Source organism: Neovison vison, chromosome 3 (genome assembly GCF_020171115.1).
Source record: "Neovison vison isolate M4711 chromosome 3, ASM_NN_V1, whole genome shotgun sequence".
NCBI lineage: Eukaryota > Metazoa > Chordata > Mammalia > Carnivora > Mustelidae > Neogale > Neogale vison.
The window spans coordinates 47,502,278-47,518,983 of record NC_058093.1 but is presented as its reverse complement, the minus strand read 5'-3'; the positions used below and the strand labels follow the sequence as shown (position 1 = coordinate 47,518,983).

Here is a 16,706-nt window from a genome sequence, read left to right as displayed (position 1 = left end):
CAGTGTGACACTGAGTCGTGCTCCCATGAGGCTTGGCCAGCCGCACCTATGCAGGTGCCACATGACCGATGCACATCTTAACGCCATGGTGGAGGCGATGGGATTAGTTTTGACAGACCTGGTTAGAGGCAGAAGTTAGGCCCTCAACCATCTCTCCCTCCTCTTCTGGGGACACCCTCCCACTCCGTGTTCAGGTGGCATGGCCATGTGGAGCTCACCCCTCCAGGGGTTCTGACCAGTCCTGGGATGGCCTCTGCCCTCTCCTATCCTCCTCCAGCCATGGCTGGACTTGACTCCATCTGAAACCCACCTGTCCCCCTACTCTCTTCTCATCCCGTTCCCTGACCCACATCACCTCCTAAGCCCCTCTTCCTGTGTTCTGGTTCTGGCAACTGTTCTCAGGGCTTCCAGTCTCTGTTCCCACCCCAGGCAGGCCGTCCCCCTATTCCACCTCACCCAGTTCCTCTCCTGCTGTCCTTGTGTCCCCTGCCTGAGCCCCCACAGCACAGCATCTGCACTCAGATGTGACCGGGGGATGTCATCACCCAGCAGAGTCAAACAGGCCTGACCCAGGCTAGCGGAGCGCTGTGGGCAGCTCTCTTGTCCCGAGACCCTGTACCAGTGCCCCGGAGGTAGAGGCTCTGTTTGTCTGCATTTGTTAGCCAGGTGGTTGTCCCCCGTTCCCTGTCCCTTCACAGCACCCTCCCTGGAACACCTTTTCCTGTCTTCTCTCTCTCGCTTACTAGTGAATTAGGGCCAAGGCAGAAGGGCCCGGGGTCCACCAAGGATCGCCTTCAGGGCCTGGGCCCTTAGAGGGGTGTCGGGAGGGTGTCCGCACATCCAGGCCCTGGTGTGGGACTGCTGTGCTCTCGCTCCCCGCTGACCGGCTAACCCATGCCTTACGCCTAACACTGCAACCTGTTGCTGCTGCTCTAATTCAGTTACACCTTTAGACATTGGAATATTTAACCCCCAAATCAGTAGTTCTGGATTTTCTTAAAATAGCAGAACATTTGCAACAGAAGGCCCTCCCCCTGTGGGCAGCAGTTGGCTGGCATGGACCAGAGGCCCTGGAAGGCTAGGCTGCTGTCACCTGACCACCCTGGCCCTGTGTTGCAATAACGTAGTAAACAGGTCCAGGCATTTCGGGCTTTGTTTTGTTTTGTTTTATGTTGGTTTTGCCTCTGAGTGTTTTCATTGCGGTACAATTTAAGTAAGTGAAACAGCCCTCAGGTGTTCCCCTCGTGACTTCAGATGGGTGCAGACACCTGTGGGACCGCACCCCCATCCAGAATCCCCAGGGTTCTCTTCTGCCCCCCTGAACCCCAGTCCCCATCCCATTGCTGCTGGCGCTCCTCATCCTTTTCTAGAATTTCACGCAGATGGAATCAGAATACGTGCATGTTTGTGTCTGGCTTCTCTTTTGTGGCATAACATTGTTGAGGGAAATCAGATAGTGTTTTAATTTCTAGCCTTACTGCATTCTAATTAGACAACATAGTAGGAACTCTGTTTCTGTTTCTGGAAACTTAGATTTTCTCTGACCATTTCTAAGGCCCTTTTTCATGAATATTCCAGAAGAACTTGAAGGTGTACTCCCTTCAGGTGCTGTGTGCTGTGTCCCTGACCAGATGTAGCTTTCTCGTTGTTGGAGGTGTGGAGGTCACCTGGACACGGAGCAGGCCGGACTCCCTTTCGCTGCTTTCTGTGAGCATCTGTGTGTGTCCCGCGGGTCCTGGACTGTGAGTGCTCCTGCGGCATCTGGCACGCTGGGCTCACTGACGGTGGGGTATTCGTCCTGACAAAGCTGTTGTCCAGTTTAATGCATTTTGGCCTGAAGTTCATTGTCCCTCCCAGTGAGATTGTGATGTTTACTCTCCTACTGCCCACCTTTGCCTGGCTCTGGAATGCCTTTCCGAATCACTCTTCTTTCTGCCTCTCTCACAGTGAGAATTAAGGGTCTTGCTTTGTGATCTAGTCTGAAAAGGTTTCTCTTTTCATGTGTGACTTCTGGTGTGTTTGGTCTTCTTTCTGCCTTATGTTTTATATTGTGCCTGTGGTGTTTTGCTTTTAGAATAAAAACTTCCCACTTGATCTGTGCCTTGGTTTGCCCGCCTCAGTGATATTGCTGCTCAGTGGCAAACCATGGGCCTGCCCTACAGCCTCCTCCCTGTCTTCCCGGCTTCCAGTAGCTTCAGTGCCTGCATGGTCGGGCCGTTCACCACCTGTGACCACTACTTGTTCTCCTGTGGACCACATTCAGAACTTGCTGGGAATCCCTTTGCCGACACTTCCCCATGGATAAGGCTGTCCAGCTCCAGTGTCCTCAGAGTTCACAGGAGCAGAGTTCCCTGAGTGTTAGTGTTGAGACTGTCCACTGTGGTGCCATCCAGCTCATACCCAGTTGAGAATTGTGCAATAGCAACACTGAAAAGGTAGAGGCGACCCTGGCTGGCTCAGTCAGAGGAGCGTGCAGCTCTTGATTTCAGAGTCATGAGGTCAAGTCTCCTGTTGGACCTAGAGCTTGCTTTTAAAAATAAAAAGGTAAAGCAAAACAGGTGAAGATAACTTTTATAATATATTCTGTGTAACTTTGGGGCATCTGCCTGGCTCAGTTGGAGGATCATCTGACTCTTGATCTTGGGATCGTGAGTTCGAGTCCCATGGTTGGGTGTAGGGTTACTGAAAAATAAATACACAAAAACTTTTTTTTTTTTTAATTTTATTTATTTATTTGACAGAGAGAGAGATCACAAGCAGGCAGAGAGGCAGGCAGAGAGAGAGGAGGAAGCAGGCTCCCTGCTAAGCAGAGAGCCCGATGCGGGGCTGGATCCCAAGACTCTGAGATCATGACCCAAGCCGAAGGGCAGAGGCTTAACCCACTGAGCCACCCAGGCGCCCCTACATAAAAACTTTAAAAATATTAGTATATTTTATTTAACCCAGTATTGTCTGAAATATTTTCAACGTGTAATTATCAATTCCTAAAAGTTAGTAAGATGTCTGAAGTCCTCCTTTCTTGCCTTGAGTTTTTGAAATCCAGAGTGTATCTTACCCCTAAACCACGTCTCGGTGGACCAGTGAGGTCCGATGTCAGCGTGTGGCTGTGAGGTCATAGCCCGTTTGTCAGACAAAGTGGTGGCGACTCTAAAACCCTCTGTGTCTTATGAGTGTGGCTCTGGAAGCTTCTGCAGGACGCCACTGTGCGGGGAGCCCTGCTCTGCCATCGGCCTCTGTGGATGTGCTGCTCTCGTGTCCCTGGAGCCCGGAATCCACGGCGTGTGGCCTGAGTGTGTGGCTCCTTTCCCTCAGCTCCTCCACATGGTAGTTTGCATCAGTGCCTCATTCCTTCTTGCAGCCGATCGTCCACATCCTGCAGCTGTGAGCAGCAGTCCTTGGGTGGGTGTGTGTCCTCTGGTAACGGGACGCCCTGCAGCAGGCCTAGTGCCAGTCCAGGCTCCGAGCTCAGACACTCGGCAGAGTGGCTGCTGTCCCAGCACAGGCCGCACATTGCGCATGCTCCCCGGCACCGGGGCCTTTTGACCTTCTCACATCACTTTTTTTTTCCCCCCCGTCCTCTCTGTGGTGTGGTTCTGCCCGGAGTCCCACGCCTCTCGCAGGCCCCTTCCAGCCTCCACGTGCTGGAGCTCTGGGCACTCTCTCCTGACTTCTGCAGCTCGGGCTTTCCGGCCGCTTCTTTCTGTAGTTCTTTCATTTTTAAATCAATATTGCTACATCTATTTATTTTAAGACTTACTGATTTTAGAAAGGGTGCACAAACATGAGTTGGGGGAAGGACAGAGGCAGAGGGAGAGAAGCAGATGATCTGCGAGCGCAGAGCCCAACACACCCCAACCCTGGAACCCTGAGATGACGATCTAGTGGAGATCAGGGGTCGGACGCTCTACCAACTGCCCCACATGGGCGCCCGCCTTCCCTAGTTCCTCTCTCCTCAGGGCCCTTTGTCCCCAGGGGTGGTTGCTTCACTCCATGCTGAGACACGTGCTCATGGCCTCCCTGGGGCCCTGGCAGTGGCAGGTGCTTGCAAGCACCTCCCCCAGTGCTGGGTTCCAGGCCCGGGTCCTCTGTCAGGCCAACTCCCACGCTCTGCACAGTGTGACGGAGCCGCTGAGCACCCCTCGGCGAGCGACACATGACGCCCTGTCGTGTCGACACAGACAGGGTCCCAGGGCCCCTACCCAGGCCACCTCCACCCACCACAGCCCTCACATGCATTCGGGGGGCTGCGACCTGTCTTCCTGGAAAGTTTAGGAGGGAGGTTTTTAATGGTCTGTTAATAGTTTTTCGCTATTTTCTGGTAGAGATGATAATGCTCACTTCCCCAGTTGTGTTCCCACAGAGTGACCCAGAGAGACTTTGAGGGAAGATAAGAGCAAGACCCAGCTCTGTCTGTCTGTCTGGGGCTTTCCCTGTCTCTGTCTCTGTCTCATCCTCTGTGTGTGTCTCCCGCGCACCCGATGGTGGAGGAGCTCTCCCTCCCTGGGTCATCCAGAAGAGCGGATTCAATGAGGACAGGGCTCCTGCCCTCATGGTCTTTCCAGTGGGGCCGTATCCCAGAGGAGGGGCTGCTTGTGGACCTGTGGTGGGAAGAGGCCGGCCTGCGGGCTGGGGAGCTGCTGGGGACGGGGTGCACCATCTAGGGCAGGGCTAGGCTCCTTCCCACCACTGCCTTCCTTTGAGGGGGTCACCCCTGATGAGCCACCATGGGAGCCATGGGGCAGGGTGGTGGGGGTAGACACTAAGCAGGAACAGGAGTGCAGAGTCCCGCAGCTCGGACCCAGGAGAAGGGGCACAGAGGGCTCTTTCCTAGAGCTGGAGGCCACTGCAGCCCCATCACAGGCTCTCCAGGCAGCAGGCTGATCCCGGAGGAAGGGTACCACTCAGCAGCCCTGCCCAGGAAGGAGAGCACGGAAGGGAAGCACACCGCCCTGCCTACTGTCCACTGACGAGGACCCAGGTGGTAGGACAGCCAGGCGGACCAGTCCAGTGGCAAGCTCACAGGCAGGCTTTTCCTCCGTGCAACCCCAAGCACAACAAGTATACCCATCAGAGGGCAACTCAAAGGCCATGGCTGGTGGAAAAACAACCATTTCTGTTTGTTCTGCAAACCATGGGACGTGAGCTGTCAGAGCCGAGGGGGTGGCCATTAGGACCTCCAGCCCAAACCACCAGCACACCTCCTCTAGCCTTCTCTCTTGTCTTGGCAGTGAACCATTTGCTGTCCTGCCCCACATCCCACCTGTTAGCCCACGCTCTGCCTGCAGACCGGACCCCAAATCTGGCACTTTCCACGGCTTCCAGCGGTGACGTGGAGCCCAGGCTACCCTCCTGCTCCCTGCACCTCCCGCTCTGAACTCTCCAGGGGCCCCTAAGTTCATGGGACCCCCTCCTGCTGTGACCTCCACACACATCTCAGGGAGCTGTCCTTGGCCCTCCCAGTTTAGGACTCAAAACACCCAACAGCCGCATGTCCCTTTCTGCTTGTCACCTCAGGCACGTTCCATTTCAGCATCCTTATTTCCTGATGCACTGCTCTCTTTGCTCGGCAGGACACAGGTGCCCTGGGGGGCTGGGGGGGACAGCACCTCTCTGCGGCTCTGCGGAGTCCTACAGCCCAGACCTTTGCTTCTGAAGCTTTTAGTGCTTATCTCCACCAGAGATTGTAACTAACTTAACTTTGTCTTGTCTAATTACGAGAGTTTGATGGCACAGATCTCAGCTGTTGCTGTCCTCACTTCCCAGCTGTTCACAGGCGGTCGGAGGCAGGACCGGAGGCGCTAGCTAGATGGGGAAGGGAGCGGGTTTTTGGCCACCCTCCCTGTCCTGGTGGCCCATGTTGCCCCCTGGGGCTCCGAAGCTGGAGGTGCAAACCTCCATTCTCACCAGTAGCCGTGTCGCCAGCCTCAGGTCCCACCGTCCTTTGGCTTGGTTTGACACCGCTCCACCCCCAGACCCACTTGTCTTTCCTGCGAAGAGTCGGAGGTGACAAGATGACCTTTGCGAATTGTTTGCCTTTTTTCTCCCCCTCCTAACAGGTGGCTGGCGGCATATTCATGGTCACGCAGGGTTTGCCGTGGTTGCAAGGGCTCGCTTGCACACACAGCTCAGTAGGGCATGCTTACAGCCCACTGACTGCCTCTTCCTTCTGTCCTCAGAGCCTCCCACGATGAACCCTGTGGTGGAGCCGCTGTCCTGGATGCTGGGTACCTGGCTGTCAGACCCGCCAGGAGCTGGGACCTTCCCGACGCTGCAGCCTTTCCAGTACCTGGAGGAGGTGTACATCTCCCACGTGGGCCAGCCTGTGCTGAACTTCTCGTAAGTACAGGCCCGATCACCCGCAAGAGCAGCTCCGGGCTGATAAGAGGCATTAGGCGGGACGGTGCCAAAGGAACCTAGTTGTATTTCAGAAAGGCCCCCCTATTCCTGCCCTGAATCTGATCACATGGGGGGTGAAAATGGTACTTTCCAGGTGTCTTGTGTTTTTGAAGATGACCACAAAATCTCAGGCTTGTTCATGCAAACACGAAAGTAGGTGCCTGTGCTCAGTTAAATCCCTCATTCCATGCTTACTTAACCCCAGTGGAAACCAGTCACCCCATGTTACTGAAAATAAAAGGGCATGGCTTTCTTTTAAACCGCCCCCCCCTGCTCCCCCGTCGTCCCAAGCGATTGGAGGTCCCAGAGATTAGTGTGGTCGTTCTCAGAGCCTTACTACACAGCAAAGTGAAAGTCCTTGGCGGCCCTCCAGCCGCATCCTGACTCAGCTCCTGTTCTGCTACTTACCTGTGAATTGCTCACAAGAGGCAAAGCCCAGTATAAGGCTGGGATTTTACTGGGCATGTGGGGTGCTTGGGACCGAGAACCTTGAGGGGGCCCTGTGGGTACGGGCCACTTACCTTATAGGTCCCAAGGTCCCATCCCAGGGTCAGGGTCAGTCATGGTGGTGACTGGGACAGCACGGAGGGACAGCAGACATGAACAAGAGAGGGAGGCGCATGTGGGAGAGCTGCTTCTCGTCTGGTGAAAGGTCCTGGGGCGCCTGGTGGCTGGGGCCCACTCATCTCTCTTGGGCTGTGTCTTTTATGCATCTCTGTGTTTTCCACATGAACAAGAAACTACTTTTTTTTTTTTACATCTTATTTATTTAAGTCCTCTCTCCATCCATCGTGGGGCTTAAACTCCCAACGCGGAGATCGAGAGTCGATCACTTAACCTACTGAGCCACCCAGGCACCCCAGCAAACTGCATTAGTTTATATTTGGTGCGTGGGGGGGCTTTATAAAGTGCGAGAACTGTGTCCACAAAGTCTGGCTCTCTCTCTGGGGACATCTTATACCCGGGGCTTCACCTCACCTGCTGCCCACAGGTTCAACGCCTTCCACCCGGACACACGCAAACCAATGCACAGGGAGTGTGGCTTCATCCGCCTCAAGCCCGACACCAACAAGGTGGCCTTCGTCAGCGCCCAGAACACAGGTACCCCTCCCTCGGTGGCCGTCCCTGGCCTCCCCTGCCCATGCCCTGCGCCTGCCTGGAGAGGGGCAGCCAGTGGGGGAGGCGGCATCTGCCTCTGGCTCTCAGAGTGGCCTTTGGGTGTGTCCGTGCTCGTGGACACGCCTGTGGGGGCCATTCAAGTGCCTGTCGGGGTGGGAAGTGTCAGCCTTTGGATAGGCTCCACAGTGCTGTCAGGAGGTGCTGGTGAGAGGGGCTGCTTCCCTTTGCTCCTGAGCTGCTCTGGCACTGGCTCACGACGGCCTCTTTCAGCCTCCACACGCAGGTGTGAACAAGAACCAGGAGGCTCACCGTGCAGCCAGAAGTTCTGTGTCTGCAAATCCATTCTGTCCCCAGTGGGAGCCCACCCTAAGATAGTTCACCAAGTTCATTAATTAGAAAGTACGTAAAAACATAGCGACTTGACCTTTACCTTGCTCCCTGGCTCTAGTGTGTCTCACTTCCTAGAGGCTGAACAGTCCAGACCAGCCCACCCTGGAGTGGGCCTGCCCAGGGCATTGGCGAGCTAGAAGTCAGGGGGCAGCCAGCAGCTGGAGATGGAGGAGGCTCCCTGGGCTGTGTGATGGGGCAGGGCTGGCATCAGGGCACCTCCCCATCCCCCCGACAGGGTGACCCTCCGTAGATCCTCTTCTCTGGCTATAAGAGGACTTGCGAGTTATTCCCCCTTGACGCCTGGGAGGCTCTGGCTTCCACATTCAGAACTGCTGAAGCCCTGGTTTCAGGAGCGGGTGGTAGGAGCAGTGGGCATAGCAAGCGTGATGGCTTCTGAGCTCTGATGGCCCCTGCAGGCATCGTGGAGGTGGAAGAGGGCGAGGTGAATGGCCAGGAGCTGTGCATCACGTCCCACTCCATTGCCAGGATCTCCTTCGCCAAGGAGCCCCACGTGGAGCAGGTGAGTCTGCTTCTACAGCCTTCTCTCCTTCTGCCACACTTTTCTCGTCCTTAGCAGGGTCACAGATCACCCCTTGGCCTGGAGTCCACCTTTCCACTGGATCTCAGGGGCCCGTCTGCACTGTCACGTGTCACTCCCCACATGCCAAGGTTGGGGTGTGCCGTGGTAGGAATCTCGGGTCCCTGGCAGGTGGACCCTTAGGGGTTCTCAGGTTGGCTGTGGTTTTTCTGTCACAGACATCCTTTTACGTTTGGGCTGTGTACTTTGCCAGTTGAGTCCTTATCTGTTGGGGAGATTTCTCCCAGTTGAATTGCTGGATCGGAGGACAGGTACATTTTGAATTGCTTTTCTTGACAACTGTTCCCACCAACGCTGCGGGAGCATTCCAACCTGCATTTCCAGACTCACTGATCTTTTAAATCTGACCCATAAAAGATGATAGTTCATTTGTGTTGGAAACCGAACTTATGGGTACAAAGGAGCATTTCCTATGCTTGAGGGCCATCTGTTTCTGGCTCCATACGATTGATGTTCGAAATCATTGCCTGTGTTTTTATGGGCTGTCATCTTCTTACTGGTTTATGGGAGCTTTCTTCGTACTGTGGCTGTTTACAGGGCAAATGTTTCCCCATTGGGTGGCTTATGTGAGTTTGGTTTATGATGTGTTCCCCTCACAGATTGCAAGCTTTTCTGTTGTTCTCTCTGGTCGTCTTTTTCCTTTATGGGGTCTGGATTTGGGTTCTGGCCCTAGAAGGTATTTCTGCTCACATGATAAAATTGGTCTTCTGTTTTCCTGCACTCTTGTATCTTCCCCTTTTACTCTTAGACCCTAGTCCTTCCCGGATGGGTTTTCACATGATGCCACGTACAGATGGGTGACCAGCAGCCCCCAGATCTGAAAAGTCATACCTGTCTTAAGCCCATCCCCGTTAATAGGGGAGGAGGGTCTGTTCTTTCATCTACTTCTTCACCAACAGTAATTTAAAGTCATGTAATAACTTAGGTTACCGTAGCTCTAGGTCCTATCTTTCTATCTGGGGAAACTTTCTGATATTCTTTACTCTCCATTTTCTTGGTTAATTCTTCAGCAATCCCTCTTCTAGACGGCCTGTCCTGCAAGTTTGTTGGGTCCACACCATTTACACCGGGATCACATAAACACATGAATCACTTTGAGGATGGGGGAGTCCCAGTCAGTGGATGGCAGGTGGTGGCCTACTTTGGGGTCCTTCAATAGATGTCAGGTTTATTTCTTTATAATTTAATTATGCAGGTCTCGGACATTCCGTGCTGGGGGTAACATTGTAGTGCTTTCTAGTCTTCGTGGCCGCATCAGTGGCACGTGGCTTCCATTCCATCTTCTGATTGTGTCAACAGAGAGGGGGTGCTCTGGCTTCCGTGCACCTCTGCTGAGTGTCACATCTGGTACCTGGTTCTTGGGCACAGCCTGGGCGGAGCGCTCACCCCTCAAGGCACTGGCCTGAGGCTGCCTGCTGGCAGGCAGCCCTTGTTGGGTAAGCTTGTCCTGTTTCTACTGTGGTAAGAATTCTATTCAGAAATGGGTTTTGAGTTTCATCAAAGGCTTTTGCAGCCTCTTTGGGGAGGATTCTGTGTTTTTTCCACTTGAAGCTATTGATGCAGTAAATTGTATTAATAACTTCTAAGTGTTGAGGCATGTTTGCTTTTGGAAGATAACTCCTCCTTGTCCTGATTTTGGTATCAGGTTATTCATAGAGTGAGCTGGGAGCTTTTCAACTATTTCTGTTCCCTGACAAGGAGGGAGCCCCATCCACATCGCCTGGTCCTCCTAAATGTCCGCAGGGAAGTATCTGGGCCCAATGTGCAGTGGGCTGCCCGTGCTCTCCTCCCTGCTTCACCACCCTCTGACCTCCCTGCCCTTACAGGGTCAGAGTTCCCAGGAGCAGCACTCTTTCACCAAGATACTCAGAGTTTGAGGAAGAAGTAACACTTACTGCTTTCTCTGTATCTGCCATTCTGTGTCCTCTTTATAGTCCTGATCTTTTATATGTGTCTGTTTTCTCGTTTTCTGGCTCATACTTCTCAGAAGTTACTTACTTTATCAGGGATTGGGGGGTAGATTTTGTTTATTTTTTCTAGAGAACTAACTTTGGGCTTTGTTAATTAAACACAAGAGTCTCTCTCTGTAAAAGGAGGGAGGAGGTGAGGTGAAGCCCATGAGGGCACAGTGAGGGGAGGAACCAAACCCCATGGGGTCAGTGACCTAGCTGACAAACGGCTGGCCGGGTCCACCTGGTTGGCCTTCCTGCTGGATCAACATGGACAGAACCTGGAAGGGAGGGAGGCAGGGGCTAGAAGCATCTGTCTGTCCTCCCAGCAGCTGGTGGTCAGAAGACCTGGCTTCTACAGAACCCCGTGTCCCTGCCTATCTGTTGTTTGAAGCCTGACATTACCCCATCTCTGTCCCCCTGCTTTTGGTGCTTGGTCACTGAGGACCCTACACAGTCCACACGGCGGTGCCCTATGGCAGCCCCGAGACACAGCGGTTCCACGCCGCTCTTTGATACCGAGGATCAGAGAGGCCCCTGCCTTCCAGGAACAACCCCCCTTAGTGCCCGCCACATCCCGAGGGGCTGAGACCTGCGGCTGAAGCTGCTCTCACAGCCAGCATCCCATCGTATCCTGTTTGCCCCCCTCTAGGGAGGCCCCGTCCAGGTCCTCTGACCAGCGTCCACAGTGTCTGTCCTTCCTGACACTCGTTCTTTGCTGAGTTGGATGTAAGCTTCACAGTTACTTGTGTGGCCAATAACCCTTCCAGTTTGTATCTTTTCACTCCTTTGCTGCTTCTGCGAAACAGAAGTTCTTAATTTTGTGGTTCCATTTCCTAGGCTCTCCTTTCTGGATTTGTTTTAGTGTTTCTTAGTTAAGCAGGTTTCCCTGCAAACAGATAGATATTTTTTCCTAGAAACATAACAGCTTGACCTAAAACCTCCCCTTCGGGTCATTAATTCACCCAGAGCTGAGTTGTGTGGCGGAGTGGCCAGCTGCCCGGCCCCTGCTGGCAGAGCCTGCCCTTCCCCCACCCCTGTCCTAGGTGCCCTGCTTGTCCCCTTGACCCGGGCCGGTTCTCCACTAATTACCGTGGATTACTAGAATTTTTTTTTTTTTTTTTTTACTTAAAAAAAAAATCATCTCTCTGAGGGTGTGACTTACATAGAGTTAATGCGTGCAGCTCAGGTGGACAGCCTTGGAACATGCCCCTGTCAAGATGAGAATGCCCGTCTCCCAGAGAGAGCCCCCCAACAGGGCTCCTAGCAGCCCCTGGCCACCTCCCCAAGCCAGGGTAGACCCCGTCACTACCGACTAGATTTGCATCTCCAGGACTCACTGCAAACAGAGCCATGTACTATTTACTCCCTTCATTCAGGGTAGCGTTGGTGAGACTTGTTCTTGCTCTTGCAGTCAGCGGTCATTTGGGTTCTCAGTTGCTGGGTAGTGTTCCCCACCGCAGACACAAGGTGGGGACAGGGTCCCAGTTGCATCTGTCTCCCTCTGTTGATGGACACTGACTGGCTTGTTTCCAGGTCTGGGCTGTCGGGAATCAAGCTGCTTTGAGCATGTGTGTGGACATCTTGGTGTGGACGTGTGTTCTTGTGTCTCTCGCTTGAGGACCTAGGACTGGGACTGCATGCAGTCACATGGGGCACGCCAGGCCTGGTCAGGTGTCCCTGCCACCCCGCCCCCTCTGCCCCCTCTGCCGCGTTGGTCCTTGAGTGTCTGCCGTCCTGGTGGCTGCACAGGGGCGTTTTACGCAGTTAAACATGTCTCCCAGATGACTGATGATGTTGGCCCTCTTTCTGTGGTGCTTATTTGCCACGTATTTCTTATTTTCTGAAGCAAGCATTCAGATCCTGGGCTCCTCTTTCCAGCGGGTTGTTGGTCTTCCTGCTGAGTTCTGAGAGTTATGTGTTCTGAAAATAAGTCCTTCATCAGGGGCATGTGCACCCAGCTTTTGACAAAATGTTTGACTTTTCATGTTCTCTTTTTTTGTTGTTGTTTTTTAAATATTTTATATATTTGAGAGAGAATGAGACAGAGCACAAAAGCAAGCTTGGGGGAAGGGCAGAGGGAGAGGTAGAAGCAGGTTCCCCGCCAAGCAGGGAGTCTGACACAGGGCTCGATCCTAGGACCCCAAGATCACGAGCTGAGCCGAAGGCAGACCCTTAACCAGCTGAGCCACCGAGGCACCCCTGACTTTTCATGTTCTGTTACTAGCTTTTTCTTTTATACTCTGTGCGTTTTGTGCCCTGTCTTAAATTCTTTTGCCTAACCCAGGCCACAGAGATTTTTAACCCGCATTTTCTCCAAGAATTGTCACAGTTTTCCCTTTTGCTTTAAAGTCTATAATTTTGGGATTTATGTTTTTCTGTGGTATGAATTAGGGGGTCAAAATTCCTCCATTTTTTTCCCCTGGATAGACATCCCATTGTTCCAATACCATTTGTTGAAAAGACTGCCCTCGTTCCTTCATCCCGCAGTGAGGTGCACTCGCGTGGGCCCGTTTTGGACTCTCTTCCACCCAGGTGATCTCTGGGTTTCCGTGTACACTGAGGCCCCGCAATCTGGAGTACTGTCGCTTTATAGTAATGTTTGAAATCAGATCATTTCGGTTGTCCAACTTTTTTTTCTTCTTTACAAAATTATTTTGGCTACCCAAAGACCCTTCACATTTTTTGTATGAGGTTTAGAATCCTCTTGTCAACTTGTAGAAGAATTTTTTAGGATTTCTTGAATTTCTAGATGAATTTGGGAAGTACCATCTTCAATGAAGTGACTCTCCTGATCCAGTACCATGTAAACCTCTCCGTTTATGTAGACTCCCCCACCCCAACTTGTGTTAGAGTTTTTAGTGTACAATCTCATATGGATTTTGCAAAATTTATGCCTGGGTACTCTGGGGTTTGGGAATGCTATTATAAGTGATTTCTTCGGGGCGCCTGGGTGGCTCAGTGGATTAAGCCGCTGCCTTCGGCTCAGGTCGTGATCTCAGTGTCCTCGGATCGAGCCCCGCATCGGGCTCTCTGCTCAGCAGGGAGCCTGCTTCCCCCTCTGTCTCTGCCTGCCTCTCTGCCTACTTGTGATCTCTCTCTCTGTCAAATAAAATAAATAAAATCTTTTTAAAAAAAAATAAGTGATTTCTTCTTTTTCCCAATTACTTGTTGTTAGCATATAGAAATACATTTGACTGTTACACATCGATTTTGTATCATGTAACTTTCTTAAATTCACTTCTTTATTTTACTCATTTTTTTAATAGTTTTTTGGGGGTTTTCTACACATCCTGTCATCTGCTGTTATAGGGTCACTTTCCAGTCTCTATGCGATTCCTTTCTTCTGTGCTAGGACACGGGAAGGGCAGCCTGCGTAATGTTCGGTACAGGTGGTGGGAGTAGACGCCAGGCCCCATTTTCTGTTCACAGGAAGCCGCTGTCTTTCACCACTGGCTGTGATGGTCGCTGTCAGGTTTCCACTGATGCCCTTTACTACCTTCTGTTTTCTTATATTTTTAGTTACAAATAGGTGTTGAGTTCCAACAGGTGCTTCTGCTGTAACCATTGAGATGCTCTGTTCTGTTCATGCGGTGAGTTATAGGAACGGGTTTCAGAGGTTGCCCTGACCCCACATTCTTCAGATAAATCCTAATGACGGATAAACAATTTGTCATTTTTAGTTATTTAGTTATTGCTGGTTTTATGTTTTTATTCTAATTATCTTGAGCTTAATCTTCTCTTTTTTGGTTTCTTAAATGGGAAAGTTAAGTCACTGATATTTAGCCCATTTTTAGTTTGTGATGCACCACTCGAAACTGTGAATTTCCCGCTGAGCCCTGCTTCAGCTGCATCCCCTGCGAATGAGGGGTGTGCTCTTAGTACCTCCGAGCTCAAAATACTTTCCTTGGTGACTTGGGTCATTTAGAAGTGTGTTACTTACTTTCCAAATATTTGAGGCTTTTCTGCATATTCGATTGCTAATAGTTTCTAATTCAATTCTGTAAAAGCCTAGAGAACATGCCCTCAGAGTTACTCTGTGCCACAGGTGCGGTACAACTTGGTGAATGCCTCACACGCACTCCAGATACATTAAGCATTTGACAGCTGTTCGGTGTAGTGGACTTAGGTCAAGTTGATGGATAAGGTCATTCAGATTTCCTTTATACTGCTGGTTTGGTGAGGGAGGTCTGGTTCTGTCTGATAACTGAGCTGTGCTCAAATCTCCCAACAGTGATCGAGGCTATCTCTGTTCCTTTCTTTGGGTCTGTTTTTGCTTCGTGACTCTGAAGCTCTGTCCTCAGGTGCGTATGTGGCAGTCTGTATGACATTTATGAAATGTTCCTCTTGGTAGCTTGTCGTAAGCACCTTGAAGTCTGATGACAGCAGAACCACACATGCTGTCCAGTGCACATCTGTTTTCCTACCTTTTTACATTCAACTTATTTATCTCTATGTATTCAGAGTGTATCTCCCATGGTATTGCTTTTCTTGTCTAGTCAAAAAGCTCCATATTTTCATTGGAATGTTTAGTCCACTTACATTTAATAAAAATATTACCAGTACGGTTGGTTGTAAGACACCCCCCGCCATTTGCTTTCTGTGTCTGTGAACTGACTACTCTAAGAATCTCATCTTGGTGGAACCACACACTAGTCTTTTTGTGATTGGCTTCTTTCACTCAGCTTACTATCCTCAGCACTCATCCATGTTGTAGAATATGATGGAATTTCCCTACTTCATAAGGCTGGATGGTAGTCTATCATGTGTGTATTAACGTTTTGCTCATTCATTCATCCGTCACTAGATGCCAGAGTTGCCACCATGTTTTATCTGCTGTGAATAATGCTGCCATTAACGTGGGTTACAGATATCTCTTCAAGACCCTGCTCTCAGCCCTTCTGAGCGTGTACCCAGAAGTGGACTTGCTGGATCATAGGTGACTCCATACTAATTTTTTGAGGCACCAGCATACCGTTTCCCATAGCAGCTGACCCACTGTGCATTCTTGCCAGTGGTATATGGACCCCAGTCCCCCCACAGCCTCGTCAACACGGGCCCCAGTCCCCCCACAGCCTCGCTGACATGGGCCCCAGTCCCCCCACAGCCTCACCAATGTGGCCTGTCCTCTGCTTGGGCCCAGAAGCCGGCATCTCCATTCTCTTGGAATCCCTTATCAGATATGTGATTCCCAGATCCTTTCTCTCGTTTTGAAAGCTGCTTTTTCACTCTGCTTTTAATATCTTTTGATGCGTGGAAGCGTTTAATGTTCATGAATTACAATGTGTTTGAATTAGTTTTTGTGTGTGGTGATAGGTGAGCATTTGACTCGGTTCTTCTGCAGGTAGATGTCCAGTTTCCCAGCACCGTTTGTTGAAAAGACTGTCCTCTCCCCATTGAGTCTTCTTGACAGCTTTGTTGAAAATCATTTCACCACATTTGTGAGAGTTTATTTATTTCTGGGTTCTCTTTTCTGTCCCATCGATTTATAAGGACATCCTTATGCTAGGGCGGGACAGTTGTGAAATCAGGTGGGGTATGTGTCCTTCAGCTTTGTTCTTCGGGAATTTCTTTTTTCCTATTCTGGGTCCCTGGTGATGGGCCCGTGGCTGAGAGGTCCTCCGTGTTCGAGGTCAGGCACTTGCCGCCAACCCTGGCCCCACGGGCTGCTCTTGCAACACCACAGAGCTGTCTCCTGCCGCAACACAGGCCTGCACGGTTGCATCCAGTGGGGAGACCAGCTCCAGGGACTGGAGTTCTTCACGGAATCCTCTTTCACTCCCAGTTTTGCAGGATATTTTTTACCATAAATAAACTTCTGGGTCAACAGGCTTACTTTTTTTTTTTTTTTTTTTTTTAATTTATTTATTGTGACAGAGAGAGATCACAAGTAGGCAGAGAGGAGGAAGCAGGCTCCCCGCTGAGCAGAGAGCCCAATGTGGGGCCCAATCCCAGGACCCTGAGACCATGACCTGAGCTGAAGGCAGAGGCTTTAACCCACTGAGCCACCCAGGTGCCCCAACAGGTGTACCTTTTAAAAGGAATCATTTCGTTCCATTGTCTTCTGACCTTAATTGTGTTGGTTGAAAGTCAGCCTAAATTCTTCATGCCCTGTACATGGTTTATCTTTTTTCTCTAGTCCTTTTTTTTTTTTTTTTTTAAAGATTTCATTTATCTGTTTTGAGAGACAGAGCACAAGTGAGGGAAGAGGGAGAGGGAGAAGCAGGTTCCCTGCTGAGCAGAGAGCCCAGTGT

General features: G+C 51.3%; 1 protein-coding gene across 3 annotated transcripts in view; it reads left to right on the top strand.

The window, feature by feature from the left end:
• Nucleotides 1-16,706, top strand: part of THAP4 (THAP domain containing 4) — a 40,283-nt gene that overhangs the window by 16,903 nt on the left and 6,674 nt on the right. For all 3 annotated transcript variants that reach the window (XM_044242037.1, XM_044242038.1, XM_044242039.1), the window contains 3 exons: nt 6,177-6,336; nt 7,388-7,497; nt 8,322-8,425. In XM_044242037.1, the coding sequence (XP_044097972.1) occupies nt 6,177-6,336; nt 7,388-7,497; nt 8,322-8,425 (374 nt within the window). The remainder of the gene's footprint in view (nt 1-6,176; nt 6,337-7,387; nt 7,498-8,321; nt 8,426-16,706) is intronic.